The sequence below is a fragment of the Neopelma chrysocephalum genome, unplaced genomic scaffold (assembly GCF_003984885.1).
Source record: "Neopelma chrysocephalum unplaced genomic scaffold, ASM398488v2 Primary Assembly neopelma1_23, whole genome shotgun sequence".
Taxonomy (NCBI): domain Eukaryota; kingdom Metazoa; phylum Chordata; class Aves; order Passeriformes; family Pipridae; genus Neopelma; species Neopelma chrysocephalum.
In genome coordinates this window covers 5,613,811-5,641,508 of record NW_020897691.1, presented here as the reverse complement: position 1 = coordinate 5,641,508, position 27,698 = coordinate 5,613,811, and the positions used below count along the sequence as shown (strand labels likewise).

At 40.5% G+C, this 27,698-nt stretch overlaps 2 protein-coding genes and 1 long non-coding RNA gene across 3 annotated transcripts in view; 2 read left to right on the top strand and 1 right to left on the bottom strand.

Moving 5' to 3' along the window:
• Positions 1-6,871: 6,871 nt before the first annotated feature.
• On the top strand, positions 6,872-20,688 carry NTPCR (nucleoside-triphosphatase, cancer-related). Its single transcript, XM_027685396.1, has 5 exons — positions 6,872-6,952; positions 9,446-9,608; positions 10,713-10,806; positions 14,035-14,244; positions 18,812-20,688. The coding sequence occupies exons 1-5, from the start codon at positions 6,919-6,921 to the stop codon at positions 18,878-18,880; spliced, it is 570 nt and encodes a 189-aa protein (XP_027541197.1). The 5' UTR covers positions 6,872-6,918; the 3' UTR covers positions 18,881-20,688.
• A 2,321-nt stretch (positions 20,689-23,009) lies between these two features.
• LOC113968652 lies at positions 23,010-26,434 on the top strand. Its single transcript, XR_003534584.1, has 2 exons — positions 23,010-23,191; positions 26,272-26,434. It is a non-coding gene; the product is annotated as an uncharacterized LOC113968652 (long non-coding RNA).
• Positions 25,064-27,698, bottom strand: part of PCNX2 (pecanex 2) — a 160,503-nt gene continuing 157,868 nt past the window's right edge. Inside the window, exon 34 of the mRNA XM_027685374.1 lies at positions 25,064-26,692. Within this exon, the coding sequence (XP_027541175.1) occupies positions 26,519-26,692 (174 nt within the window). The 3' untranslated portion in view covers positions 25,064-26,518. The remainder of the gene's footprint in view (positions 26,693-27,698) is intronic.

The window sequence follows — 27,698 nt, the reverse complement described above, 5'->3', positions numbered from 1 at the left end:
AATATTGAGCTGAATTGGCTATCTAGCAATGTCAATACCATTAACTGCTAATGCTGAAATAGGATTTTGTTTTCCACATGAGGCAATAAATGACTGACAGCCATGCCAGAGTTTGTATAGATTTAGGCACAGGAGAGACTGTTTGTTTACTCCCTGTGACTTTCCTCATTGTGGCAAGGCAAAACAACAGGTGGCACTAAGAGGAATTTATTGAGCAGGCAGAATTTCTTTCCTTTATTTCTTTTCTTGGTGGAAAAAGAAGGAATAGAAAAGTAACTACCATTGACTGAATTTCTTGAGAAAATGTGTTTGTTCTTATAAAAGGAGCAGAGGTACAGGATGTCCCTTAAACTAACAGCTAGGGTGAGGAGGAAGATGTAATAAGAGAAATGTACAGGCATTTCTTTGATACTGACACAAATGTGAGTACACAGAGTATCAGATAAGTAGAACAGCATCCAGGTTCTAAAATAGACAAAGACATAGCAAGATTCACTGTTGTAAACCAGAAAAATCTGACCAGAAAGAGAAATGCAAATTTTAAATAAAGATAACAAACCACTGGAATATATTATTGAAACGTGTTGGTAGATTCCTCAGCATCCACTTGGATAGCTTTCTATAAGATAAACCCTCAAATGGCAACAGTGCATTAGGGTTCACACAGAATAAGTGGGTACTGTTTCCTGGCATCTGTTATAACACAGATCCGAGTAGATGTCCATAATGGTCTCTGCTGATCCTGAATGATGAAAAGCTTTAACCTAAAATCAATATACAAAAGAACAAGAAAACTATGGAGTTTGTTTATGTAGCTTTCCAACAGCTTCAGTTATGCTGATTAGTATCTTATTGGGTAATAAAATCTAACTGAAATAATTTCAAGGTATCACTAGTGTAAGTAAGACTGGAAAAATAGGAAACTTCCTGTTTTATGGAAATTAGATTTTGTAGTTATGCCATCTCTCCATTTCTTCAGACTTAATAACAGCCAGGGTCAAACCACTACACACACTCATGTCTGGAGACTTACTACAAGCATGTGGTGTCTGGTCCCGGCAAGAAACCAGTCACATTTCACAGATCTCCTAGATTTTGTTAGAACATGTGGAAATAGAATATCTGAATGAAAAAGTTCATTTGGATTTCCAACAGGCCTTGAAAGGTCACTCACCTAAGGTCTTTGAAGAGACAAACTCCATGGAATAAGTTCATCACCAGATGACCATCTGCATCTACACTAGGGGCTATTTTATTCAACTTCATCACAAATTATACAGAGAAGAGTGAACAGTAAAGTGACAAGGCTTCCTGCTTATGCTAAATTATTTAGGATAGAAGAAAAACTGAACGGCAAAAATTACAGAATTATAGACTCATAGAATTCTGAAGGTTGAAAAGACCTTTAAGATCATCAACTAGAACTGTCAACCTGGCATCACCACCATGTTCACCATTAAGCCATGTCCTCAAGTTATCCACATGTTTTTTGAACACTTCCAGGGATGATGACTCCATCACCTCCCTGGCAGTCTGTTCCAATGCTTGACAACCCTTTCCATGAAGAAATTCTTCCTAATGTTCAACCTGAATTACTGCCTAATGCACTTGTTTTAGTATAGCAGCTTGTGCCAAGCACTCTGCCAACTATCACTCAAAGCAGTACAGAAATTCACTTATGTTCCTGCCTATTTAAACCAACAATCACAAGAATGACATTTGCTTGACAAAACTGTTACACCTTAAAAAACAGCAATTGAAAAATTTAGCAATACAATCAAATTTATTCTCTGTTGCAATTATGTTCTTTCTCAATTACAGATTATTCCATTGACATCTGACATACAGCAGAATTCAGCTGAAATTTGAAATTTTCAGGTATCTGTGAAAATAACTGATTAACACAGTAAATTTGTTTTTATCATCCCATAACAAACTATGCTGGATTTTTTTTTCAAGTGAATGCATCTTGCTATTTCTACTAAAAATATAAGTGTACTATACAAAATGTCATGCAATTTCAAAGACACTATTTTCTTTTTCAAGAAGTATGAGGTGGAAGACTAAAAGAGCAAACAAGCAAACTATTTCATTGAAAAATGAAATTGAAACCTGGTTTCCTATGGATTCATGCAGTGGATTGAGCTCTATGTGACTTCTTTCCTGCCTAATTAGTACTCTGTTTATGCTGCATAATTCCCCTCAGATCATTAAAAGGGTCTTACTCTTATATCCAGCTATGTACCTTTGAAAGAATGTATAGCAACTTATTAGATTTTTTTTTACTTTTTCATCTCTGGCTGCAATTGCCCAGCAAAATGCTGTGCTGGAAGAGACAGAGGACTACAGCTCTCCATTTACAGTAGTAAATTCAATTTCATAAATATACCCCATATATAAAGGGTATTTATAACATTTGATATCATTTTTTCTTATGGATATTTTCAGGAAATACTTTCTGGAATTTCTTCTGTTTTGGGGAACACAACTATTGGTGGAACACAAAAGATTTCTACTGCATGACTCACACAAAAAAAGTTCTATAGGTAAATCTCTGATAGAGGGAGTACCCAAGTTTTTATCTAGAGGAAGCCCTGCATGTACCTAATGGCTTATCTCTCTGGGAAGTTTAAGATTAAAGACTGGTAGGCTGTAGATGCTCAGTGTTTACTCTCAGACACCTGCTGATGCTATGATTACTCCACAGGTAAAACAAAAGTCAACTCAGAAACATCATCACTAATATCATCAGATGGCCAGTGGCCTACAGCTACACTCACTATTAGTAAGTCAGAACATTCTCTGCAGGTGAGAACAAGGACAAAGTAAGAAATTCTCTAAAATGAAATCTTATTTCTAAAAAAAGTGTACTTCCCTATCCTGATGTAAGCAAACTGTTGTAAAAACTTGAGGTACTGTGAATCAAAAAGACAAGTTCTATTGGAGAGAAAGAAAAGGGTTTCAACCTAACCATTCTCTCTTCCATCAGTGGAAAAGCCTCCAAAACCTAACACCAAATAAATCAAGGACTAAAACTGTAACAAGGTACTGTGCCTTCTTTGAGGCAGAGTGCTGAAATGTAAACTCCTGCCTACTGAGGCAGGTCAGAGATGGTAGATTACACTCTCATTCCTTCCAGCTTCTACTCCAGGGAATACCACAAATGTCATAAATGACCTCTTTTCTTACTCACTGGTCTGGAAACTTGCAGTTAATTAATTTTACCCAATTCAACATAAAGGTCTAGGACTCTATCCAAGTTCTTTTTTAGTGAACATCCAGCAATAAATGCAAACTTCCCCAGGCTTAGCTAACAGTTTGTAACAATGATTGGCAGCTCTTCCGAAAGTCTCCACAGTCACCCAGAATCAGATCCTGCCCATGGGAGGAGTCTTTTTGTAAATACTTCTTTCATGGCCTTGCCCAATCATACAATTCATTTCATCATGAGTTGAATTTTACTGACACTCACCCAGCAAAACCAGAGTCTAGATAGTTGATCAGGAAAATATTTTGAGCTAAGAACCTCTTAGGAATAAGTAACTACAAAGTAACCTACCCATACCCGCAGAGGAAAAGCTGAGGTTTTCTCTCCTTATCCTGGAAGGAGTAAAACCTACTCACTTATTTTCTTTTAGAGTTATCTATACTGCTAGGGTCTGTGCTATTTCTACTTATTTCAGCTAACCATCTCCAGTCAAGCATGCAAAAATCCCAAGATCAGGAGAGCACACAGGCTGGCTCCAAAGACTACTGGTCACAGCAGGTACAGAGAAGACAACATGCACCCTGCAGCTCGTGCTTCTTGAACAACCTGCATCTTCTATGCAGTCACTGGATTATAGAATAAAGATAGCAAAGGGAACAAACTTAAATAGTAAATCTTTGACAAAATATACATGAAAATTGCAATTCATTTAGCTAACATAAGGTCCTCTTAACAGCAAAACTACAAAAGCACAATTGGCATATCTTCTTCCTGGTTTTGGTGCTTTTAAACGACTTTGACCTAGACAGAGTATCCAGAAGGAAAGAATATTTTATGGCAGAAATTACTATGGAAATCAAAGGGAAATGCTAACTAATTTAAGCCCTGGTCCTGCAACTACTTTATTCACACATTTGTTTGTAAGACGAAGGTCTCAGCCTCACAGTGAAATAACTCTGAGAGTCCTGTATCTGAAAATAGGATGAAATAGTTCTTAGAATATGATACCAGAAAACAAGGGTTCTGTCAAACAGTAGCGATGGCCTTAAAATTCTCCACATGCATTTCTGAAAATGAAATGTTGATTTGTAAAACCTAGTAAAACTCTATGTGGAACAAAACAACATTGTCTGGGTCTCTTAATATGGCCTGCCTGGGCGACCAGCCAATAGACTGAAATAGTTTAATATTATACAGAAAACCTACCTGTAAAATCAATCACAGTAAGCTCTGCACAGGAAGTTCAGGGCAAGGGTGAAGTAGCCAGTTATAAAGCATTGTTCTTGTGTTAATAGTCTATTAAATATGCAGTTCTTCTCCGTGATTCTTTCTTTAGATTAAAGATGCCTGACAAACCCCACAGGAAGCTGTAAGTTAACATTATGATTTCATTGATTCTAAAAAAAAACACAAAACAAAATACTGGAATGTAAACTATGAAAATACAGTTTTCATTTTAGATGACAAGGGAAGCTGTCTTGTTACCTCTCGACCCTGCAACCCCACAAAAGGCATGCCAGAGTTGTCCAGTTTTTTTAATTAAGTATTTAAGGATGAAACATGTTCCACACTATTCATGTTAAATGAGAAATAAAAGTCATTATGTTTAAGACAAAGATAAATTAACTGAATCGAATCACTGCTGAAAGCGGAGAACAAGCAAACAAGAATTTGGAGTTACAATCTCCCTTCTGAAATGACCTCTGGCCACATCCAGTGAAACAGTTAGGCCAAAGAAATGTACAGATGTTCTAAACTATGGTAAGAACAATCCCTGGTCTGCTCAGAAGTAACACTTGAGTTTTGCTTCTCAGGACTCCCCAAATTTTATGTAAACATAAGTGTATTGATTATATCTAACATATCCAGTGAATTGATTATATGTAATATATCCACTGACTGTACAATGTCAATGAGGGCAGAAACTAGGTCTTCCTTCCTCTACATTAACATCTTAACTGTTCTCTGTCTGGCCCAATCATCTTGAATATGTGGTTCTACTGTGTCTCAGCCTTAATACGAAAAGCCTGTGAATCTGGTTATAAGGATAGTCTCCTGGCATACGGACAATATGGATTTCAACTCCCTTAAGGCCACAGTTGAAGAGGATGCATGTTTTCTACTACCTGACTAATACAAGGAATAGTGGCCATATGAGATGTACACATCAAAAATATTTTGTTCAATTAATGGAAATACCCATCTATTGTTATGTGCAGTCTACCTGCTGATCTGCATATGTCATTTGGCTGTCAAGGATACTCATTATCTTTGTGAAAATGATGAATAACCTTTACCTCCTCAGGAAATTACTGAAAATGAAAGCCAGACAAAAATGTGCTGAACCTGAAGAGATCCATTCTAGCTGAAGCAAGTACAAAATGGGATGTATCCTTTTCATAGCCCAGGATTTTTGGGTAACCATTTTAGTGCTTATGGCCAGGCAGGCACCAGTACATCTTGGTGGCAGGTCATCCCTTCACCCAGACTGTGTACCACAGTCGTCCACATATAAATCCTTTTCCCTGCTCTCTTACTGCTCCCCACACCCAAGACTAAACAAATAGAGAGGCCATATGCATATAGCATTTTGGGATGCAGATGTCTATCAGTGTCTTAGTTAAACCTGCCAGACCTTTTCATTTGTGACTCAATTCTCTCAGCTTTGTAACAACCCCCAGGGTGTATATTAACCCCCCTTATTACATTTGGTGTCTACACTAAGATATCAGGCAAACCGTTCCTCTTTTAATTGATGCGTTTGCTGCACCTTGGAGCACATTTCTTACTTGTAACAGGTAAAAAGCTCTAGGGCGAGTTCATTATTATAACTCTGCTCTCATGAGACCCCACCTGAAGTACTGCATGCAGTTCTGGTGTCCCAAACATAAGGAGGACATGGAACTGTTGGAGCAAGTCCACAGGAGGGCCATGAAGTTGATAAGAGGACTGAAGCACTTCTGCTACAAAGACAGACTGAGAAAGTTGTGGTTATTCAGCCTGGAGAAGGTTGTGTGGAGACTCCATAGCAACCTTCCAGTACCTGAAGGGGGCCTACAGGGAAGCTGGAGAGGGACTCTTCATCTGGAACTATAGTGATAGGACAAGGAGTATCAGTTAAAAATTGAACAGGGAAATTAGGTTAGATATTATAAAAAATTTTTTACTGTGAGGGTGGTGAGATACTGGAACAGGTTGCCCAGGGAGGTTGTGGATGCCCCAACACTGGCAGCGTTCAAAGCCAGGTTGGATAAAGCCTTGAGCAACCTAGTCTAGTGGGAGGTGTCCCTACACATGGCAGGGAGGGCTGGGATGAGATGATCTTTAAAGTCCATTCCAACCCATAACATTCTATGATGCTATTAACATACTCAGCAACGTAACAGGTCAAACTGACTAGACAAAGAAAACGGTGACCTCATTTAGGAACTAATTAGGTTGGCTTTTTTCCCTCTCCCCTCCCCTTAAGTACCGTCCATATTCTGGGAAACACCTCAGCACCCGCCCACCCTTGGGCCACGCCTCCGAGGCCGCCTCAGGCAGGGAACGGCCCGTCGTCCCTCAGCGCTTACTCCCCGACCCTGTGGGGGCACCGCCTGCCCAGGGGTTTGGGGCTGGGGCAATGCCTGGGTGTGGGGCGGGGCCGGGCCGGGGGCGGAGCGGGGGCGGTGCAGCGCCGGGCGGGGGAGAGGGCGGAGCGCGGCCCCGCCATGTCCAGGCACGTGTTTCTCACGGGACCCCCAGGTAACGGGGGCGGGAGGAGCCGCGGCAGCGGGGCTGGGGGAGGCGGTGCGCTCTCAGGGCCTGCTCTGGGGCACGGCCCGGCCCGGCCTGGCTTAGCTTGGTTTAGCCTGGCTGGGCCCGGCTCGGCCTCGGCCGCCGCCCTACACGGTGCCGGCGGGGCTGTGGGGCACCTGAAGCCGGGTCAAGGCACCTGCTGCCGGGCCCCGCCGCCGGCCCGCACTCCCAGGGTGCCCCGGGAGCGCCTCCAGCTACAGCGGGGCTCGGCAGCTGCCCCCAGGGACCCCCGGGGTGTGGGCCAAGTTGGGCCAAGCTCCCCCCGTGCTGGGGTCAGAGCTGTTCCTGATGCACTAATTAGTTTGTTCCTAATGAAAAGCAGTGTTATCTCTCCATCCAGTCCCCTATGTCATGTACTTCTCCAGGCACTACTGATTTGTCCCTGGCTCCAGCCCTGCAGTTCGGTGTTGGGGAAAAAACGCACCTCCCGGACAACTAATCCTGTTTTGGTGTAAACTGCATCCATGAATAATTTCTGAGAGCTCGTGTTTTCTGTAACTTAGTTGTAGTGATTTAGCACTTTCAGCCTAAGTGATGTGCAGATATAGGTAATAATTGATATCCCAGATGGGCAGGCTTTGTTTGAAGCAATGGAGTAGTTCTTCAAGGTAGGGGAGTCAGATTATTGTGGTGGCAGAGTGGGGTATAGTATGAGGGTTGAACTATATGGTTGATAAAGAAATTAACCAGTTATTATGATTGCAAATGTTTCTTTTGTGGTGTGTGAGTAAAGCAGTGGGCCTAATTCTCCTTTCTGTGAACCTCTTGTAGATGCCTGTCTTGCCTGCAATTAATTTAAAATGCTGCTGCTAGGCTGAGATAGGAATACATTCTACCTCCTTCATTCTGTCTTTCCATCCACTTGAATAAAGGCAGCCCTCTGGGAGACTCAGGGGTTAGGCCTGCTTAGGCCTTGTCTCTTGTCATTTATCTGAATTTGAATGTACTCTTTTGATTAGCTAAATGTATAACTTCAAGCTTTCTTAAGCTTAGTTTGAATCGTTCTAGCTTTCTTTGGCAATTTACTGAATGAAGGTAACCAAATTAGAGATAGCAAATCCACTTAGCCAAATTAGTATAAATTCGCTTATAGAGACAAGGCCTTGGAAAGATGTTAGATACTGAGGGTACCACATTTGTTATTTTATTGTTGTTCATCTGCCAGAAAGCCCTTTTCTTCAATTTTGAAAAGTTTGCTTAAGAGTTTGGCTAGATTCCCTTAAAGGCACAGTGTATTTTGTCATTGATAGTGACTGTTAGGAAAAAGGAGAAATTTGGTGTGTGCATATTGAAATGATTTCTTTTGGCATCTTTAGGCATCTCACATTTGGTCTGTGTTCTTCATCTCTGGGAATTAATTCTGCAGGACTGTTTTTTATCTTCAGATTTTTTTAGCGCAATGATTAAAAATGAGGTGATAACACTAAATTTTGTGAGAGGTGTTTAAAAGGAGATTGTCATGGGATGGAAAGGAGATGAAATAGCTCGCTTGTGGGACGTGAAAGGATGCCTGGGACGTGACCAGTGTTTACACTGTAAAAGGTATATGAGAATGTGCAAGGAGACATCAGATGGTGAGGATTTTAAGGACCTGTCTTAGGGTAAGAAAATGGATTAAAGGGAAGGGTACCAGGATAATTCATGTAAAAAGGAACTTCAAGAGGTGTAACAGAGGGTCAGCTATGAGACCAGGTTGCTCAAGGCTGTATCCAGTCGTCTTGAAAACCTCAAAGAACATGAAGACTGCATGGCCTCTCCAGGCAACCTGTTTCAGGCTTCATTGGCCTCAGAATAAAAAAGCTTTTCCCTATGTCTAGTCAAAATGTCTCTTGATTCAGTTACCAGAAGCATCATTTTTCTGTTGTTGGGAATACTTTTTGCCATGTAGGACCTGGTATCTCATGGGCATCGAGTGCTTCTGATTTCTAGGACATCAGTGAAAGTAGTGTGTTCTTTGTGCCAGTTAGGCTTCTGTTAATAGCCGTCTGCTTTGACCTTTTGATCTAAAAAGGGGGTAAACTTAGCTCTGTTCTTAAAAAAGTAGTGAATATCAGAGGTAGAAAGGGAGATTCATCAGTCAGTCTTTCAGCAAGCTTGGATATCAGTTGTGTAACAGTATGGCTCTCATGTATTTACCTGTCTTGGGGTAAGTTTTGTGGCCTGCCTGTGTGCTATCTAAGCTATTTCAGTGGTAGCCTGGGATATTTTTACCATTCTGTTGTGAACTTCTTAAATGCTAATAAAACTTTACCGTTTCAGTACAGGATGAACTTTAAAAGGTGCTTCTGTTCTTTCCTACCATTTAAAAAAAAATAATTTGCAAACTTCAAAAGTAATCAATGTTCCTGCTGAACTGAATCATTACTGTGCTGTTTAAAAATGGGCTTTTAGTGCAGAAGAAGATTAATACTCTGTGCTTTTTTTCTTCTTTTTTTTTAGGGGTTGGAAAGACTACTTTGATCCAGAAAGTCACTCAAGCTCTCAAATCCTCAGGCATTCCCATTGATGGATTTTACACAGAGGAAGTTAGAGAAGGTGGCAGGAGAACAGGATTTGATGTTGTCACTTTGTCTGGAAACCGAGGACCTTTATCTAGAGTCAGGTACTGAGATTTTAATAACTGTAAGTGGCTTATTTTTTTATGTATCTGCTCCATCCATCGGCATGTTAAATGCTCTTCCAGAAGGTGATTTCCAGCACACATATGGCTTTCATGGTCAGGTTCATTGTTTAGTTCTTGTGTCCTGGCTGATACCTATATTGTATATGCAGGCAGTGTCTCTGTTGCATACTGAAATATTGAAAATGTGCTGGGAGGTGTTCTTTCTTATTGCCGATTTTACACCAGATAAAGAGTAAGCACTGACGAGCCTTTTATTATGAGGCCAAGTCTTTTTGGAATACAGTTAGTAGCTTATTGTGGGCAGGGAGGAAGATTTTTGTGTTTCCACCGGCTAATTTTTGGAGACAGAAGTAGAAAATAAAAAGGGAAATGCCTATAACATTGTTTTAACGAGTCATTGACTGGCCCTTGAAACTCACATGTGAATTTTAAGAAAAAGAGGGTTTCAGAGCCACACTAAGAGAGGGGCCTCTGAAGTGCAGAGGAGCTCACAGTCTCTCCTGATTCTCTAATCTTAGATTTTCCCACTTTGAGCAAAACTTAGTCCAGGTCCACGTGTGACCTTAGCATCTCGTTCAGACAGAGTTGATCTGACTAAATAATTTATATTCTGCTTATAACACAGGTTCACCTAGGATAGTGTGGTGCAGCACATGCAAGCCGAGTATTTTTCTGAGATCGTTTAAGGGTTTTGCAGCCTATACTGAGATTTGGGCTATTGCTGTGATGCTGTCTGTAGTGTCACATTACTAAATTCAAAGATCTGAACTGCAGACGTGAGTTTTGATTTCAGTGTAAATATACCTGCTAACTTTTAGATGCCATTGTCCTTCCATACACTGTTCAAACTTGAGCTTGCATAGTTGTGAAGGTAGCCTATGGTATAAATATCATCTGAAAGCAAGCTATCTGCAATATGACTTAATGCATGCTTTGCAGAGTTTATTTCCCTTCCTTTCTTAGACGAATTGAGAGCATTTGATTTATTTGAATAATTTCCCATAAATCCACTTGAAATGACTGCAGTGAATTCTCACTAAGCTTAGTACTAAGAAGGAATTTTTGTCTCTTTTTCAACTTCAGTTCTAATTCTACTTCAAGACGTGAATACCGGGTTGGACAATATGTTGTAGACCTTGTTTCCTTTGAGCAGTTGGTTCTACCTATGCTAAGAAATGTGAGTATTCTGTGAAAGCTGCTGAAAAATGTGTGTTTTACGATGATCAGTGTTACTGGAAGGCCCTGCTACAGCACTGGTTTTTGATATTAGTAAATGGCCTGTTTCTTGGGTTTTGCTGATTCTGATTGACTTCGGGATGAGGAAGCTGGAGAGACAAATCTGGCTTGTTTCTCTTGTCATTACTGTGGTTTTGCAGAGGTTGCAATCTCTTCTTTTTCTTGGTCTGATGTCATCTGTGAACAGGACCTCCTTGGCCTAAAGAGGCAGCTAGTAGAAAGTTTCTTCCTATGCCACTGTCTCACATATTGGAAAGCAAACAAAATGTACTGATGGCTTAACATGGAGAATTGAGTCGGTGCAAGAAAAAGGCTTCTGCTGCTGCTCTTCTTTAGAGCCCTTTTCCCCTACTTCCTCTGATTCTCATCTTCCAGTAGAAACATTTGTTTTTTGAATCCGGTGGGTATTTTTGATTACCACTGTATAAGTACCTGCAGACTTATAATAAGCAGCCTCATTATTTGGGATTTAGCCTGCTGCACAAGGAGAGCTCTGACTGTGACAAGACGTTCCACACAGTCTTTTTCCTATCCTTCTGCTAGTATTCTGTTACTGCCTTTTTCCTTCTCTTTCCTCTCTCACTCCAACCTTTCTTTCCCCTCTCCAAAATTAAACAAGAACAGATCTGATTTTGGCAATAACATCACAAACAGTGTGCAGTAGCTGCTGAACTGTACTACTAAAAAAATCCTATTGTGATTTTTCTACACTGCCAAAACTCAAGAGGACAAGGAAGAAGGGACTTTTTTGATGAACTTAGAACAAAAAACCACAGAGGTGCAAGGAGCAAAAGTAAGATTGATGATCTGATTCTTGGTTTTGTCAAGGAACATTAAAGTCTGACAGTAGGGAAACAAAGATGTTGGGGCAAGGGAGAAAGGAAATATTAATAAAATTGAACGATTTTTATATGTTTAATTTTGCTGCAACTGTATTTATGATGTTAGTAAGTACAAAGATATTTTAATAGAAATACTTAATTTAACCAGTACTGCATTTGGAATCCTTTCACTACTGAATTAATATGAAGTCCAGGAGAGATCTTCCTAGAAAATTGTTAGCAGTGTTGAATTTTTCAGTTTCTTATATAGCTTACTGCAAGTACAAGAAGGTAAAGAGCAGAACTGGGGCCAGCAGAGTTACACAGTGCATGATCCTGTGCTCACCGAAAGAGCTGTTTGTCAGTTTTGTAGGAATGTGGTCATGCATGTAGGTGGCCCAAAGTGGAAGAGGAGAGTGAGGAAGATCACAGAACTGAAACGAGACAAATGAAGAATGAGGTCAGGTCTGGGTGCATTCCTCCCATTGTGGGGTTCCATTTCCGAAGGCTTGAGGTGGATGGGGAAGGGGTTACTCCAGCTCCAGGGGTTTCTTCAGGGTCCTGGACGCATGGAGGGGTTAGGTGCTCATCCCTCTCCCCACCCACGTGTTCCCATGGCAGCCGGAGAGAGACAGCACACAGCACGTGGAGAGGAGGTGAGAGAGTGAGTTTATTGTGGTTAGGGGTTTATAAAGCTCTTGGGAGGGTCAAAAGGGACCATGTAAGGTAAGGGGTCTTACAAAACACCAATCAGGCAGGGAACAGCCAAGTGAGGAAGGGGTTAACAAGAGACCAATGAGAAGACTTCTTGATATCTTCTCAGGACATTCCTGAGACAGAGATAAGAACTGGCCGTGGGGGATTTTGGGAAGAAGAAACATGAGTTAGCAGAGACCACAAAAAAGCCATTTTAAAACATGCTTAAACCACAGTTTTCCCATATAATGCAGGTTTACTGCTACAGTCAGGAGAGTCATAGGTGTGCTCTGGTTTGATCAGAGAGCAGCATGAAATGGGCACATGCCCATTTAGTCTTGACGGCAGCTCTTACGGCTTTATTCACTCCAGTGAGAATGGGGTAGATCCTGCAATGGAAGATCTCTCCGGTTGTGCAAACTTTACCAGGCAGGACTGATAAAGTTTTTTCAGTTTTTTTCAGAGCAAAATGCTATGTTTCTCAGTGTGTGACCTAGTGTCTGGTATTGGCTTTTTGGCTCACTGATCTATGAAAGGATTTTAGATAAAACATCTACTCAGTAGGGACTCAGCTTGAAAAGATTTATACATTTTATACAGTTCTTTTACTTTCCCAGAAGCAAACACTTTGCCTTCACAAGGGAGAATGCCTCTATTTTTTTTTTAGGTTCTGTGTAATATGGCTTGTTTTGGTATATATTTACAGATCTGTAGTGATGTTTTGAATTTAGCTGATTTCCTCCTTGCTTCTGTAAATAATGGAGCACACTTCTGAGTTACTTTTACCAAAACAGGGTAGGCATTGCACTTCTTTTTCTGTTGAAGAGTTCCTCGACTTTAGGAGCTGCTTTTTCCTCAGTAGCAGTCACTCATCTTTTTTTGCAGACTTCACTGCTACTTGCACCAGCCTGCAGCACGGTACTGTTTGGCACAGTATTCACTTCATGAAAAAAGCAAACAAACTACAAATGTGGTTAATTGTTAGTATGATGTCTCTCCTACAATCCAGGAAGGTGGCTAGGACTATAGAATAAGATAGATCTCAACAAAGAAATGAAAGACGACTGTTCTGATATGGGAAGGGCTTGCAATGGTTGTTATCCAGGTAGCTTTGAAGAAAGCCAGTTGTTCTGAGAGAAGTGCTCCTCCTTCAACCCAACTGAAAGAGAAGAAACTGCCAAATCTAGAGTTAATGGAAGTATATTTTTTAAATACTTGTTTTGTGTGACTGTTGATCTATTCTATCTATTCTAAATGCATAATTTGATGGGAAGAATAGAGTTTTTAAAAATTGGTGACCCTCAGAATGATTGACAGCTGCTAGTAGGGAAACTATAGTTCTTAACTGTCAAATAGCTTGTATGGGAACATTGTGAGAATTCTGCTTTGAAGGAAATCTGATATTATGGATATTTCCTATAGCAGTTGGTATTTATACTGTACATATATGTTCATCCTTCCAAAAATCTGTCCTGAAATAAAAATAGTAGATTTCCAAGTCTGTCATTTGCCAGCAGTAGCTTTGACTCTTCCACTTTCCCCAGTATTACAATTGAATTTAGGAGGTATTTCTTTTATCAGCATAGAAATTCTTTCTGTTGCTTGTTCTGAGTTCTGTTTTGCTTACAGTCTCTTGATGCATTTTTCCACAGGTAAACCATGGCGGTGATACAGAGAGAAGAATTTGTGTCATTGATGAGATTGGTAAAATGGAACTCTTCAGCCAGGCTTTTGTTCAAGCTGTTCGTCAAACGCTGGCTGGCTCAGGGACTGTGGTACTTGGAACTATTCCAATACCTAAGGGAAAGCCACTGGATCTTGTTGAAGAAATAAGAAGTAGGAAAGATGTTAAAGTGTTCAATGTGAGTAATATTTAATATCCTTAAAGAGCCTTCTGTTCTAGGTTACTGTTTTGTATTTGACTCTATTTAAAAACTGTTGCTACCAATTGATAGCTGTGGGTAGCTTGTATGAAATAAGCTTTTTAGTTTCCATTTTATTCTTAATGGGCAGGTGCTTACATTATTAAAAAAAAATCCCATTTGGCACTTGATGTAGCAGGCTCACACAGCTGGCTTTGCTTGTGAGGGGCTGCAGAAGTAATGATATAGTTGTGTTAAAAGGTTTTCTTGCTGTAGTATTATTGCTGCATAAGTATTCATTATTCCTCAGAGTTAAATCTTTTAAAGTACAGTCAGATTTTTAAGCTTTTTTTTTTTTTCCCAGACTGGCTTGCAGAAGTATTACCAGTAATCATATTCATAAAAAAAATAAAAAAAGGCAGCAGTGAAGTTTGCAGAAATGATTTATAGAAGAAAGACGCTTGTAAATGGAGTATACTTTCTCTGGAGTCAGTGAACCAATTTTGGAATTCATTATGTTATTTTTACAGACATAATTTTCGGAATATTAGGGCCTCAAAGTGCATTTCTGATCAGTTACAGGGAAGGTCTCAAAAACTTACCACATAAAGCATGGTCTGTTCATAGGGAATACATGCATGAGGTTTCCTTGACATCTCTAAGTGTCCTGGATACTTCACAAAATCAAGCTAAACGCATCCCCCACTCCTTTGACCTATGTTTACTCTTCAAAGTTAGGTTAAAAAAGCTGCAGTGCTCAGAAAAGTTCCTCAGCTTTCTTTTAGTTGGGGATCCCATCATCATCTGCTGTTTCTGTTTTTACATTAAATGCCAGTTTAATTAAGTGCTAAAGCAATTGTAGGAGCTACGTCGAGAGGCTATTCCTTTTCTTTAATAAGCATTCAACTCCTGCTGTTCCTTTCAGAGATGAAGCCCCAGGTTTTCCACTACCAACCTGATGCATGTTCGTTGTCAGGCTATTGAACAGAGATGCACATGAAGATGAGCTCAGTTGGTTAAAGCACAGCGCTAGTAATGCCAAGGTTGTGGGTTTGATCCCCACAAGGGCCATTCACTTACCGGTTGGACTTGATTATCCTTGTGGATCCCTTCCAACTTGGAATATTCTGTGATATGAATATGAATTCTGTATGACTTGCTGTACAGTGGTAGGACTGGGGAATACGGAATGGAGAAGCCTTTACTGAAAGCAACAGTCACTCAATGCTTAGGCTGGAGTCACAGCAGGAGAGTAGTGTGTGCATTTGGTACTCTCAGGAGGAAACGGAGTGCTAGAAAATAGCATTTGGCTTTTCAAGGAAGCTTTTGAGGCTCCTGTTGTCTCTTTTTATCAGGTGGTGTTCCGAGGGCATGTGCTGCTCAACACTGGGTTTTTAGCTATGTCAGTGTTCTGACACGTCCTTCTCCCAAGTACTGACTGCAGCCAGAAAAAGTATTTCTGTAAATTTCAACAGAGCAGTGTTTCTCTAGCTAAAAAATTTTTACTAAAAAAGTGACCCATCCTGTTTATGCTGCTGAGATTAGGACATGCAGGTTTCTTTGATTAAGCAGAGTTCTCTGGTGAATCCATTAGCCAAAAGCACGGATGTGAAATGTGTGACAGACTGCAGTCATTCCCCGGTGACACAGACCTGCTATGCTGAAGTCTTGTGCGGGAGAGCATCTGTCTCTCTTGCGCCAGTGACACACTATACGCTCTTTCCCAGCTGGTTAAAACCAGTTTAACCAACTGGTTAAAACATGTGCATGACCAGGAACAGAACTGGCCTGTGGGGAGTCAGAAATGTTAGTAGCTGAAGTGAATATTCTTTGAGGACTGTGGCATGGGGAGAACCTGGAGTGTCCAAACCGTTCATGGTCAGTAATTTCTTACTAACTGTTATGGTGCCTGGAAGTGTACAGAAGTAGGAGACTACCTTCCAAAAACGTGCCGGCTGCTTTATCACTTAAAATGGAGATTGGCTGCGTTCAAGTAGCTTAGCAAAGTTTTTTCATCCTTCTCTTAGTGTCACAAGGACAGTTCTGATATTTTATGCCAAGAGCACAGAGACAGCTGTTTGGGGTTTTACAGTCCCTTCTGTCTTGAAAGATTATTTTGTTGGTGAATGGGCCCAGATGCCCTAAAAGCAGTTGAACATTTGTTCCCAAATGTTTAATTAATTATGTTTAGGGCACTTAACGATAGGAGCTCTGATATTTAACACATTTCTTTCCATTGTTGCCCAATTCCGTTTTGCTGAGAACTAAACTTTACAGTGAAACTACAGAGGCTCTTTTTGCACTGCTTGTGTCTGTGTAGTTTTGCAGACATGGTGTCATGAATAGGATCAGGTTATCCTTAGCAGCTGGCAGATACTAATTTTCTCCTATTTTCCTCATCTATTAATTTTGCTTCCATGAAACCCATTAGTGAAGTTTGGTTGCATATGCCTATTAAGAAAGAAAATAGCTGAATGGATGAGACAAAAAGGTTCCATTTGAACAGATTGTAGATGAGCAGTTTCCTTCACAGTACTTTTAACAGGGGAAGAAAGCTTTTGTCCTCTGCAGTTGCATGCTTGCAGTCTAGGTGGTAATTTCCTCCACATTACCTAAATGCTTAGTATAAGCAGCATCTACAGGTTTTTTTAACTCCCTGTCTAAAATTGTACCCATCTGTTTGTACATTCAGTACAGATACTGGGATATTTGTTCTTTCTGGGAAAGCTGCCTGCACAGAATGTCTCCAGATCTTAAGAGGAGACTTATATCTATAAAGCAGCATTTGTAAAACAGTTGTGAAAATTTCCCAGTGCTTGGCACTGTCTCTCTGCTGCTCTCACTGGACTTCTGGCGTGTAGGTATGGAAAAGGGAAAGATGAAATCTAGTATCGTTTTTGTTAGCTGTGAGAGAGTGGGAAGAGCTATGAAATGCACAGAAGGTCCTTTGAAAGTCAGGATATCAGTGCACTTACGTGAGATTTAGAGTTTGGCTCATGTGTGCTGTTTATTGTTTACCTTGGGGTCTCTCAATAGCCTTACTGAAGAGCATTCTTTGTTGTCTTGCTCTCTTTGTTATTGTGAGGCTTTTTGTTTATCTTAGAACGGGCTTGGAATGATTCTCAGTAAAACCAGTGACATTTTCAGGCAGATCTTCCCTTCATTACTCTCCCCCCCTTTTTTTTTTAATGTCACTTATTCATTAGTCCCATGTTGATCTGCTGTCTTGAATTCAAGTGGGATAGGTGAGACCATTGTCTGTAGCTTTTACAGACAACACAGCTTTTGCTGTGTTGGTTTCCAGCATTTGGATGGGATGTCTCTGACTGTACATAGTGGTGGGCTCCTAGGGTCAAATTCTTGAGGTAGAGTTGTCACATATTGAATAATAATAATAACAATATTTCCTCCTGTTCATTAGTACTTTAGTACTAGGAGGGATACAAACTCTTGTGCTCACATCTTAAATGCAGATAACAGGGAGTGCAGTGAAAACCTTGCTGGTAGAGAGTTTTATGCTGTGCACAGTGTTATGTTTCTCCTTTCTTGTCAAACAGCTTTTCTCCAACTTTATAGGAATGTCCTTACTCTTTTTTTTTGGCTCATCTGTCTTTGTCTGATTTCTTCCTGCCCTCTCTGCAGGGGTCTGAACATTGGGGAAAATTTCTTAGACTTTTTAAAATGAGGCTTTTGCTGATGCCTCGCAATTGCTTCTTAACCCTTTACCACCCCAGTCATCTCCCAGGTTTTGTTTGAGTTAGTAATGCGTGGCACTGTGGATCACTGGGCTCTGGATCAGGACCTGGTCTGTCAAGAAGGGCTAATTTACACACCCAGAGCCCCCCCCAGCTCTGTGCCCCCAGGAGCTGAGCTCACTGGCAAGCACAAGCATTTGGTTGGCAGTTTACAGTAATCTGTATGTGCTGGAAAGCAAAAAGACAGGGCACTGGACTACATGGATTTTCACATATGCTGGTCTTAAAGCCCAGCATTCCATGGACTGGTCAACCGAAGCTGTTTCTCAGCATGCTACAGAAGACCCCAGCTTTGTCAAGTACTTATTTCTTTTTGGAAGTGTTTCTATCTTGGCAGTACTAAGGTTTCTCAGAGTGCAGAGGTATGCTTCTAAGCCTGTTTTAAATTTTTTTTCTTTGCAGATGTTTTTGACTAGGTCTGTCATCTTAATAAATACAACCCTTGCAAGTAACGAAGGCATAAGAACACTTTATAGTAGGAAAGTTAAATTTGGTGGTTGAAAAGGATTCTGGTAATGACAAAAGTACATGCTGGTTCTTTGAGTGATTCTCGTTAGTTATTCAAGCCCTGAATAATACTGCAAAATGCCATGGATAATTAAATCAAAAAGATCATTGAATATTCAATTATGTATGTTTGTGGGTTTAGCATATTGTGTTCTCAGTAGCAGAAGAAGGCAGGTGTTTGACACTCAACATTCCTGCACTGAAAAAGAAATGCATTTGAATTTCTGCTTTGATTGTTTTTGAAGTAAACACTGGTATAGAGGCTATTCATCAAATTACATCAGTTTTAATTTCTCTTTCTCTAGGTTAGTAAGGAAAACAGAAACAGCATTTTGCAAGACATCTTGGCAGCTGTGGAATCCTGCAGAAAATGAAGACCTTTTCTTTCCTGTAAACACTGAAGCTTTTATTTCAACAAAACATTTTGCAGAGTTTTAGAGTCTGTCTTTCCTGCTTTAGGCCCTGGAGGCTTTACTGGAGCCTTCAGGGTAGCAAACTAAAGCTGATAATAATCTAAAATGTGAAAATGAGATAGCGGGGTTTGTATTTATTTAGTTCACCAAATTCAAAAAATTGGACAGAGTTGTAGCTAACATCCAGTTCTAATCTGGGTGTTTGGAAGTGAAGTGGTCTAACTCTGATCCAGGTCACCCCATGTAAAAACAATTAACTCTAAAACCTGTTTGAGATCTTAGTCTTCCGGAGTGTGTTTGGGCTGCTCTGCCTAGAGAGCACTTCAGTATCTGGAACTTAACCCTGGTGTAACAGAACAGAACTCTGTCCCAAATCTATGTGTGTTCTGCCTGGCTTATGTAGAAATGCCTTTGCTGTTGGCGACCCAGTTTAGGTGCATCCAAGTGTGTTTCAGCATGGGTGCTGACAAATCATGAGGTAGAAGGAATAAGATGATGGTCTCTCTCCCTCTACTTCCAGACACCCTTCCCTGCAGTTGCAGTATAAGAAGGGTTAACTAAAGTGTCAAGAAAATTTCCTGTAGTCTCAAGTGACATTTACAGAATTCCACTTTGAGCGTAAAAATAACCAACTCTACCCTCTCCTGCGTGGCCCAGACAATAGTTGCTAAGACAGCTGCATTTTGATTTTATTTTCAGTTTTCTGATGGTAATCCTGTCCTAAACCCCTTGTAAAATTATATATATGAATCTTCAAGTCTGTGAAGTTCAGTCAAATATTGACATGTTTTTCATGCAGAGCTTGCTAAGTCAGGAATGACTTAATACTGCATTTATATGTAATTGTTTTACAATCTGTTATGTTTATCGATACTACTTCTTTGTTTGGATTTTTTCCCTTTTTCAGTTCTGTACATGTTAATGGTGAAATAAGAAGCGTTTGAGAGTATTAAACAATGTGTTCCCTATGAGGTGTGCAAATGTGTTCAGGAAAAGTGCTACCACTTAATCAGTTTTGCATGTTGTGAAAACAGAATTCCCTCCCAGGTGCACACTGTTCATTGTACAATTTATAGTCATCTCTGGTTGTAGAAAGTTGTTAAGAATTCAGTTGTTGCTTAACTTTTTTCTGTTCAGTTTAGTAACTTTTAAAATCAGCAAACTATTCAAAGCCTTTTTCAAATATAATTTTATTTATTAATTTCTTTAGAACTGACACCCACAGTTGTATAGGGCTGGATGGTGACAGGCGTTTTTACAGGTGTCCTGCAAACAGCTGGGAGCATGGAAGGAATGTCCTTTCTCTTTCCTGTATTCAGAACAAGGGGGTCTGGTACAAACATGGTCCCTCCACACATAGTAGGAGGTACATGCAATGATATAGGATGCCATGGCCTCATTCCCTTCTGCCCAAATCCGTTTGGATGGTAATATCATTTTCATCATATTTGGGAAAAAGAAAATTCCTCTTAGCGTCCCACTCCTTTGAGATTGTACAGCTCCTGGCTGCTTTTTGCAAAATAAGGTTGTGCCCTGAAGATATCGCTAATCCTTTAATTACTTCAGGCATCCTACTCAGACAAAACACCTTTTTAGAGGTGAAGGACTTGGGACCAGTGTAAACCTTTTCAGGACTGTATGCCATAGATTTTTGAGCAGAAACCTTAAGTATTTGATGTCCTCCTGTTTTAATGTCAAGTCCTCTTAAGCTGTAAAATATGCTGCAAAAGAACAGTTCATTCAATGATTAAATAAATACCCAAAGTCTAGCAAGGTTTTAGTGGGATTGCTGTTGAGTCTTAAATGAGGATTAACCTTTAAAGCTAAATAAAGTGGAGAGATTTCACACTTCTTTGTTAGAGGCTGGGAAGGGAAGTTCCTTTAGGAATGATGGCAGAATTGAGTTTTCCAAATTCCAGCTCAGCCAGTTTTGTTGGGAGATCACTTAAAGTGGTATTTGTTCCACATAAAAGTAGATATATTGCCTTGTATATAATGGTATGGTGCCTACTGTAGTCTCATCATATAATAGAGTGGGAGAAAACCCCCAAACAATTATAACAACAGGTTTGGGAAACCTGATCAGTACTTCTAAGCCATTGTCTCATGGTGCAAGGAAGACCTTTTGTGGTGAGGCAAGATGGCACTGGAAAATGCAGGTGGATTTTTTCTTCACTGGAACTGAGTGAAGTATCAGCCCTTTTAAACCAAAGCACGTTTGCTACTGACATCAGTGTCTCTTGTTTTCTGCCACCTATCTCGAGATTGGTGAGAGTCTTTAATTTGGTGTTCTTTTTTTTAAAGTCTGTTTTCTCTCTGAACTAGAGTGCTTTTCAAGAGAAATAAAGAGAAATTTTGTAGTCTCTGTTCAGCAGGAGATTGTAGATGACCTTAACAGTCGTGTCTGGCCTTTAAATGTGAGGCATTCCTGAAGATATGATTTGCCTCTTTCAAATATACTTTGAGTGACTGAGGAAGTAGTACTTCCCACTGAACATAAGTTTTTATGACAACCTGTGTTTACTTTAGAGGTAAAAATTTATTGTCTGGTCTTGCACTAGTAAAATATTTGGAAGGCCTTGAGAGCACTGTAACAGCAAACAGAGCATTCACAATTTCCCTGATGGGCCAATTTTACTAATAGCAGACATTTGGTGAAAAGAACCTCTGATGTACCAGCTAGATTCCAGATGACAACATTAGTGCACCTGCAGGTTTTAATTGGTGCAAAAAAGGGGAGAATGTGAGGTACCAATTATTCTCTCAAAGCCCGAGAATCAAGGATGGTTTTGGCAAGGAGGCTTCTAATTCCAGCATAAAATTGCACACAGCATGGAATAAACAGGGCCTGCATTATTTATCATGCATTAGGCAATTTTTGACTTGTAAAACTTTGAGAAGCTGAGAGAGGGGAGTCTTTGACACTGGACCCACTGCAAAGTTAATTATAAGTGATATGTCTGTGTTGCAGATTTAAGGATGTACAAGCACAGTGAAACATGATAATTAAATACCAGCTCCCAATTCTGGGAGTAATCTGAATATGGCAGTAATTGGGTAGTTGAAAAGAATGCATTGATGAGAAGATGATTATTACATGCTAGAAAATCTCCCTGGTAATTTTAATCTTCTAAAATGAGCTGCACAAAATTCAGCTAATCTTTAACTTATATTCTCCAGCATGAGAAGAGTCTGGTGGGCTGGAGACAAATGCAGATGACATTTCTTGCCTTACTCTAATAAATAGTTTTTATAAAAAGCTATGAATGACATGACAGAGAGTCCTAAGAACTTAATAGTGTAAGAATGTCATTCATAGATATTGAGAGTATCTGGTCATCGTGTCAAGGGGAAAAGACTCACACTGACAAGTCCTTTTTTGTTGAGATTTGTCTTAAATGCCAAGATTTTCTGCCTGTGGGAATGAGGTGAGACTTTGCAACGAGAACTTCAGTTCCTCACAGAGAAGTTTGCATGACAAAATAGAGGGAACAGCTAGGACCTCTGGCTTTTATTTGTGCGTGAACAGGAATGAACTTTGTAGACTATGGCCCTCACTGGTTCCTGCTTGCTTGCTGTGGTGGTGAACAGCTGGGCTGAAGGCCAGGCGGAGCTTGCCAGTTTACCCAGTGGATGTGAATAGTTCAGCAGCCTGTGGTTGGCTTTGGTAAAAAGTTACTGAAAGTCTTTACCAGATCTTCAGGCCATGTTTCACCATTAGGAATATAGCACCTGGCTTTTACTGTAGGATGTAAACAAGAGCCTGTTAGGGAATGGAAAGTTTAGGAAAAAAAATGGGGAGGGAGGTAAGTATCCCATGTTTAGTGCAAGGGCTGAAGTACTGTGTTTGTGCTTGTTTTACCATACGCTCATTATCCTCCTTCCTGTAACCTGCTGTATTGTCGATGTTCCTCTCTGGTTGGGAGGGCCCTGCTGAGCTAGTGTGGATAAAATCATTCCCAGTGTTTCTTTTCAACAATGGTGATGTTATCTGAGGTTAAACTGGGGGGAGGCAGATAAGACCTCCATCTCTTCATCCCTTCTGACATTTCTATGAAAGAACTGCATGTACCAAATGCTGTTGTGGATTGAGTACTTGATTTCCTCAAAGGATCCATTCAGCTTGCTAACAAGATGGAAATGTCACCGTTTTCACATTGTAGAAACAAGAATGTTCTGGGCTGGCTGAATGAACTAAATGGCCTCTGCACCTCTGGAAAAATCAAGCATAGCACCTGACTCAAAAAACCCTGATGGAACTCCTTAGAAAAGGTTGTGTTGATGGTTGCCCTCCTTCCTGCATCCCAGCTGTAGTAAGAGATCAGCTATGCAGGCAAAGTGTTAAACCTGAGCAACTTCAGGGCCAGAGTTTTAACAGTGTTTGGCATTGTGAAACCCATCAGCAGTGTTGAAGGTAACATAAAAGCAGTGAAAGTTACCTTTGCTTTTCATTCAGAGGCCAAAACTTACCAACAAGTGGGGTCCTGAGGTGTCACAGTTGCCTCCATTCTTGCAACTCTGAGGCATCTGGAGCGTGAGGTTAAGTATCAAGCTGCTTAGGTCTTTCAGGAATAAAGATATGACTCAAAACCTTTATATGTATGTAGGCATTGGTGCTGAGAACAGCATTCCTATGGACTCGGTGCCTTTTGGTGCTATGCAACAGCTGTTCGGAGCAGCTCACTGTTGAAATTAGGTCTTGTGTACAGGTTAGGTTCCTATTTGTTAACTTTGTGTTCATCAGAGCCTTACATGCATTTTCTGTCACGTGCAGAGTAACTGGGTGTATCTCTACCTCATGCAAAAATGGAGGAGGCCTAATATATGTTTAATCAATACAGCCTCATACCTAGTTGCAGGTTTTATTTCTAACCATCATGTCTGATTATTCAGTAGGATTGGCTCATATTTATAACCACTGCATATAGCAGTAGTCTTATTAATATAAGAGCAGACTGTCTCCAAAAATATGGAGAAGTGCAATGTGGGAAAGTTGCGCTCATTTTAATTTTTTTTCCTGTCTTTGCTATGCTTGTTAGCAGTCACTCTTGGGTTTCTTCAACCCACTAAGCTACAATAACAACTTTAGTTCCCTTTTTGTAGCCATGTCCTACAGAGTTTTTATTTTGCATTAATTTTTGAATCTTACCTTGACTCCTCCTTTGCCCTGCTTGCACACTGTGCCTCAACAAACGAGTTGGAACCTGCCTTTTCTGGCAGCCACCCTGTGCAGCAGGAGGCTGGACTTCATGGCACACTGCTGTCCCCAAGGAGCTATGCTCCAGGGGCCGGTGGCTTGAACTAAGTCAGGAACTGTAAGGCAGCAGCATTATTTTAGGATGCAGTACCAGAGACCATGGTGATGATAGTCTTGCAGAAGTTGTGGTGCAGGGGGAAAGGTGGTGTCACTGGGCTAAGCAGATACAGTGGCTTGCTATTGAAAGGATTTCTGCATCCATTTCCTGATCTGGTTTAGTAGGCTTGAGTTGGATACACAGACTAGTTTAGGTTGATTGGGACTAATGGAATTACTTATTTTTGATGGAAATTAATTCAAACTTTAAGATGTGAAAATTGGAAGCCTAAGTGAGGCTAAGTGAATATGGGAGAGTTCTTACTGCTTTCCACAGCCCTCTGTTTGCCTTGCCTCCATGCAGGAAGACAAAGCTGTGATGGTTTGTCCTGTGGACTGCCATGCAAAAGCCCCCAAGGCAGAAATGGGGCTGGTGGCTGTTAGTAAGACCCTCCACCTACCTGTATAACATCCAGCCTTCATTTGTAATGAAGCACTTAATGAACAGGGTGGTGGGACAAGAGTCATGATCTGCCAGAAGTGGTCAGAAGGGAGCAGCTGAATTCAATTTCCTCTTCCACATCACATCTGGATGCTAGAGGAGACAGTAGTAGGGCCTGAACTGGACTGATGACCATGTGTCTCAGAGGGCTGTACATGAATACTCTGCTTTTGCCCTTGTGAACATGGGCAGAATTTTTCCTAGGTTGCGTTGAGCTTTATAAATAATCGATTCATCAAGATCTGAAGTGAAATAAAAACAATAGATTTCTTAATTTTGTAAGGTAGAAAGCAAGTGTAAACAATTCCAAATGGAAAAGAAGATCCAAAAACTGCTGTCACACAAAACGTACTTGAATAATTTTATTTTCACTCGGTGTTATTTAGTTCTACTACTCAGATCTCAAGTGTGGCACAGTAGGAAGATCAGAATGCAACTGAGTATTGCCTAACAGTAATGAGACTTAGCTACAGCATCTCTTGTTAAGTCGTTCTTGTTAATTGGGACAAGACAGCCTGGCTGCACGTCATCGTGTTGAGATTTAGAAACAATCTATGGTAGTTACAGTAAAGAGGAACAGCAAGACACCGATAGCTGCAATTTTTTTAATTAAAAAAAAAAGAGAACACACCCGTGTGTGTTTAGACTCTGTAGTAGAGTAAGGATTTGTTGTAGCGTTTTGCCTTCCAAAGTAGTCATGCATTCCTGTAAATCAGTGTTAATCAGACCTTGTGAAAGCGTGGCCTTCCTTTTTGCATCATCTGTCTTTAGGCCCCTTTAAAATTGGCAGCAGCTCTGTTTCTATAGGGCAGGGAAATGAGAAGGTTCTGTAATTACTGGCTACAAGTGTTTATAGAGACTGAGCTGTGTCCAGCAATTAAAGGCATTTAACTGTTCCCTTCCTAACACAAACACTTCCAGACAATAATTACAGCCTGCTTTGCACTTTCCTGTCCTCCTCAAGGATTCCCTTGGGCCCTTTTACTACTCCTAAGGGTACTCTTGCTTGGAATTTGAGAAACACTGCTGTAAATCAAACAGGAACACGAGATAATACCTAATTTATGCAAAGCTGCTTTGCAAATAAGGTGCACCATATGCTTTGGAGACGTTCCATGCACTGGATACTTTCTTTTCTTACACTTGACTTTTGTTAATCTGTGTAGCATGGCTCGTTCACAGAGTATTTCAGTATGGCTGCATGCAGTATATACGTCTGTGATGCTATGTTGCTATTCAGCATTAGCACCTGCATAACATGTTAAAGAAAAATAAGAGACTTGCTGTTGGAAAAAAAAAGTCAGATTTAGCTCTAATGTTACAGCACATTGTACTGTCCTTTTCTGTATTCCTTGCTTCTGTTCATAGTTGCCTTTTGCTATATGTTACATATCAAATTTCAGTTAGTTTGCATGCAATCAGCTGTTTAGTTATGGCAGGAAAGAGATGTCTTGTGTGCTTTTCACTGAGTTGTATTAATATTTCCTACTGTATTCATTTGTGATTCTAACCGTTCCAGGGGAAGGAACGTTAAACAGATTGTATTAATTGTTCTAGGATTTACAAGAACCTGAGATGAAGTGGCACTGTGTGTTTTTTAGGATATCTTCCAACCCTACCCATGCGAAGGCCATTAGCTGAAGAGCATCTGCCCTGTAGTATTCTTGTGTAGAAGTTAGAAAAATAAACATTTGAAGGTTGCTTATTACATTTGAAAGAACCTAAACCCATGTGCAGCTTCCTGACCTAACTCTGTCTTTATTTAATCCTAAGAAGCGCATGGTCCTTCTGCTAGGAATGCTCCCTACTGCTCTTCAGACAGGCTTTGCTGAGAAGCAGTGTCTTCCAGGGCCATATCTTCTTGGCTGGCCCTTCTGCACTCCAGGTTCCGACTCATGAATACGGCATGGACCGGACCTGCCTCTCGCTGTGGTCTGGGTTCTGCAGCATCGGTTGCTTCACAGGTCTCAGCGTGTTGCTGGGGAGAAAGAAAGAAAAAATCAACTAGTTTAGGAAATTTCTAAGTAACACTTCAGTTATTTTTTGAAGTGACAGGTGAAAAAAAGTTAAAAATTGATGTAGAAATGTCATTCTGTGAAACTCCATGGGATTCTTAACATGCATTATTCACAAGGGACTTCTGAAGAGGTACTTGTCACACTTTGTGTAATGCATAAATTTGGAAGGAAAAGCAGACCAGGAGCTAGAGGTTTAGTACCACAGATGTACATGTATAGAGAGCTGTAAAATAATTTGGATTGAAAAGGACTTCTGGAGGTCATCCAGTCCAAACTGCTGCTCCAAGCAGGGCTGACTTCTAAGTTGTTAAATTGGGTTGCTCTGGGGCTTGCTTTATACACCAAATTTTAAATCCAACTTACAAAGAAACCTTTTCATCAAAACTGGAATGCAATTATCTGAAAACGTTAAGCACAGTGCCACCCCACTGTAAGGAGTCCATTGGTATAAAAGCATTCCAGAACTGTGCTGGGCTAACATTTAAATAAAACACTTCCTCATTACTGCTTTGAATCAAACAGGCACCTGGACTCTGAGCAGTTACTCTGGCCAGGATTCACCTCATCTAAATTTAGCCGTGTAACCTTAGTGTGTCATTTAGGCTGCCAATGGTTGGCAGAGAGATAGGAGTCCCCCAGGGGAAAATTTGTTCCTAATAGCTCTTAAGGATGAAGTGGATTGGCCTCTCCATTGAATACAGAAGCCACAACAACAATCTACCGAGACTTCATTCCCAAATTTTAGATGGCTTAAAGTAAGATAAGGTGAATCCTACAATTAATACTTAGTATTGCAGACTTGGCTGAGTTCTTGCAAATTAGGCCATAAACTCTTGAGAGCCAGAATTATGCCTTGTCATTTGATATGTTCTGCTGTATGTGTAGAAATACTGTTAATGCTTATTACAGTAACAAAGCAGGATTGGACCCAGATGAGTGATGTTAGTCAACTCCTGTAGAAGTTCA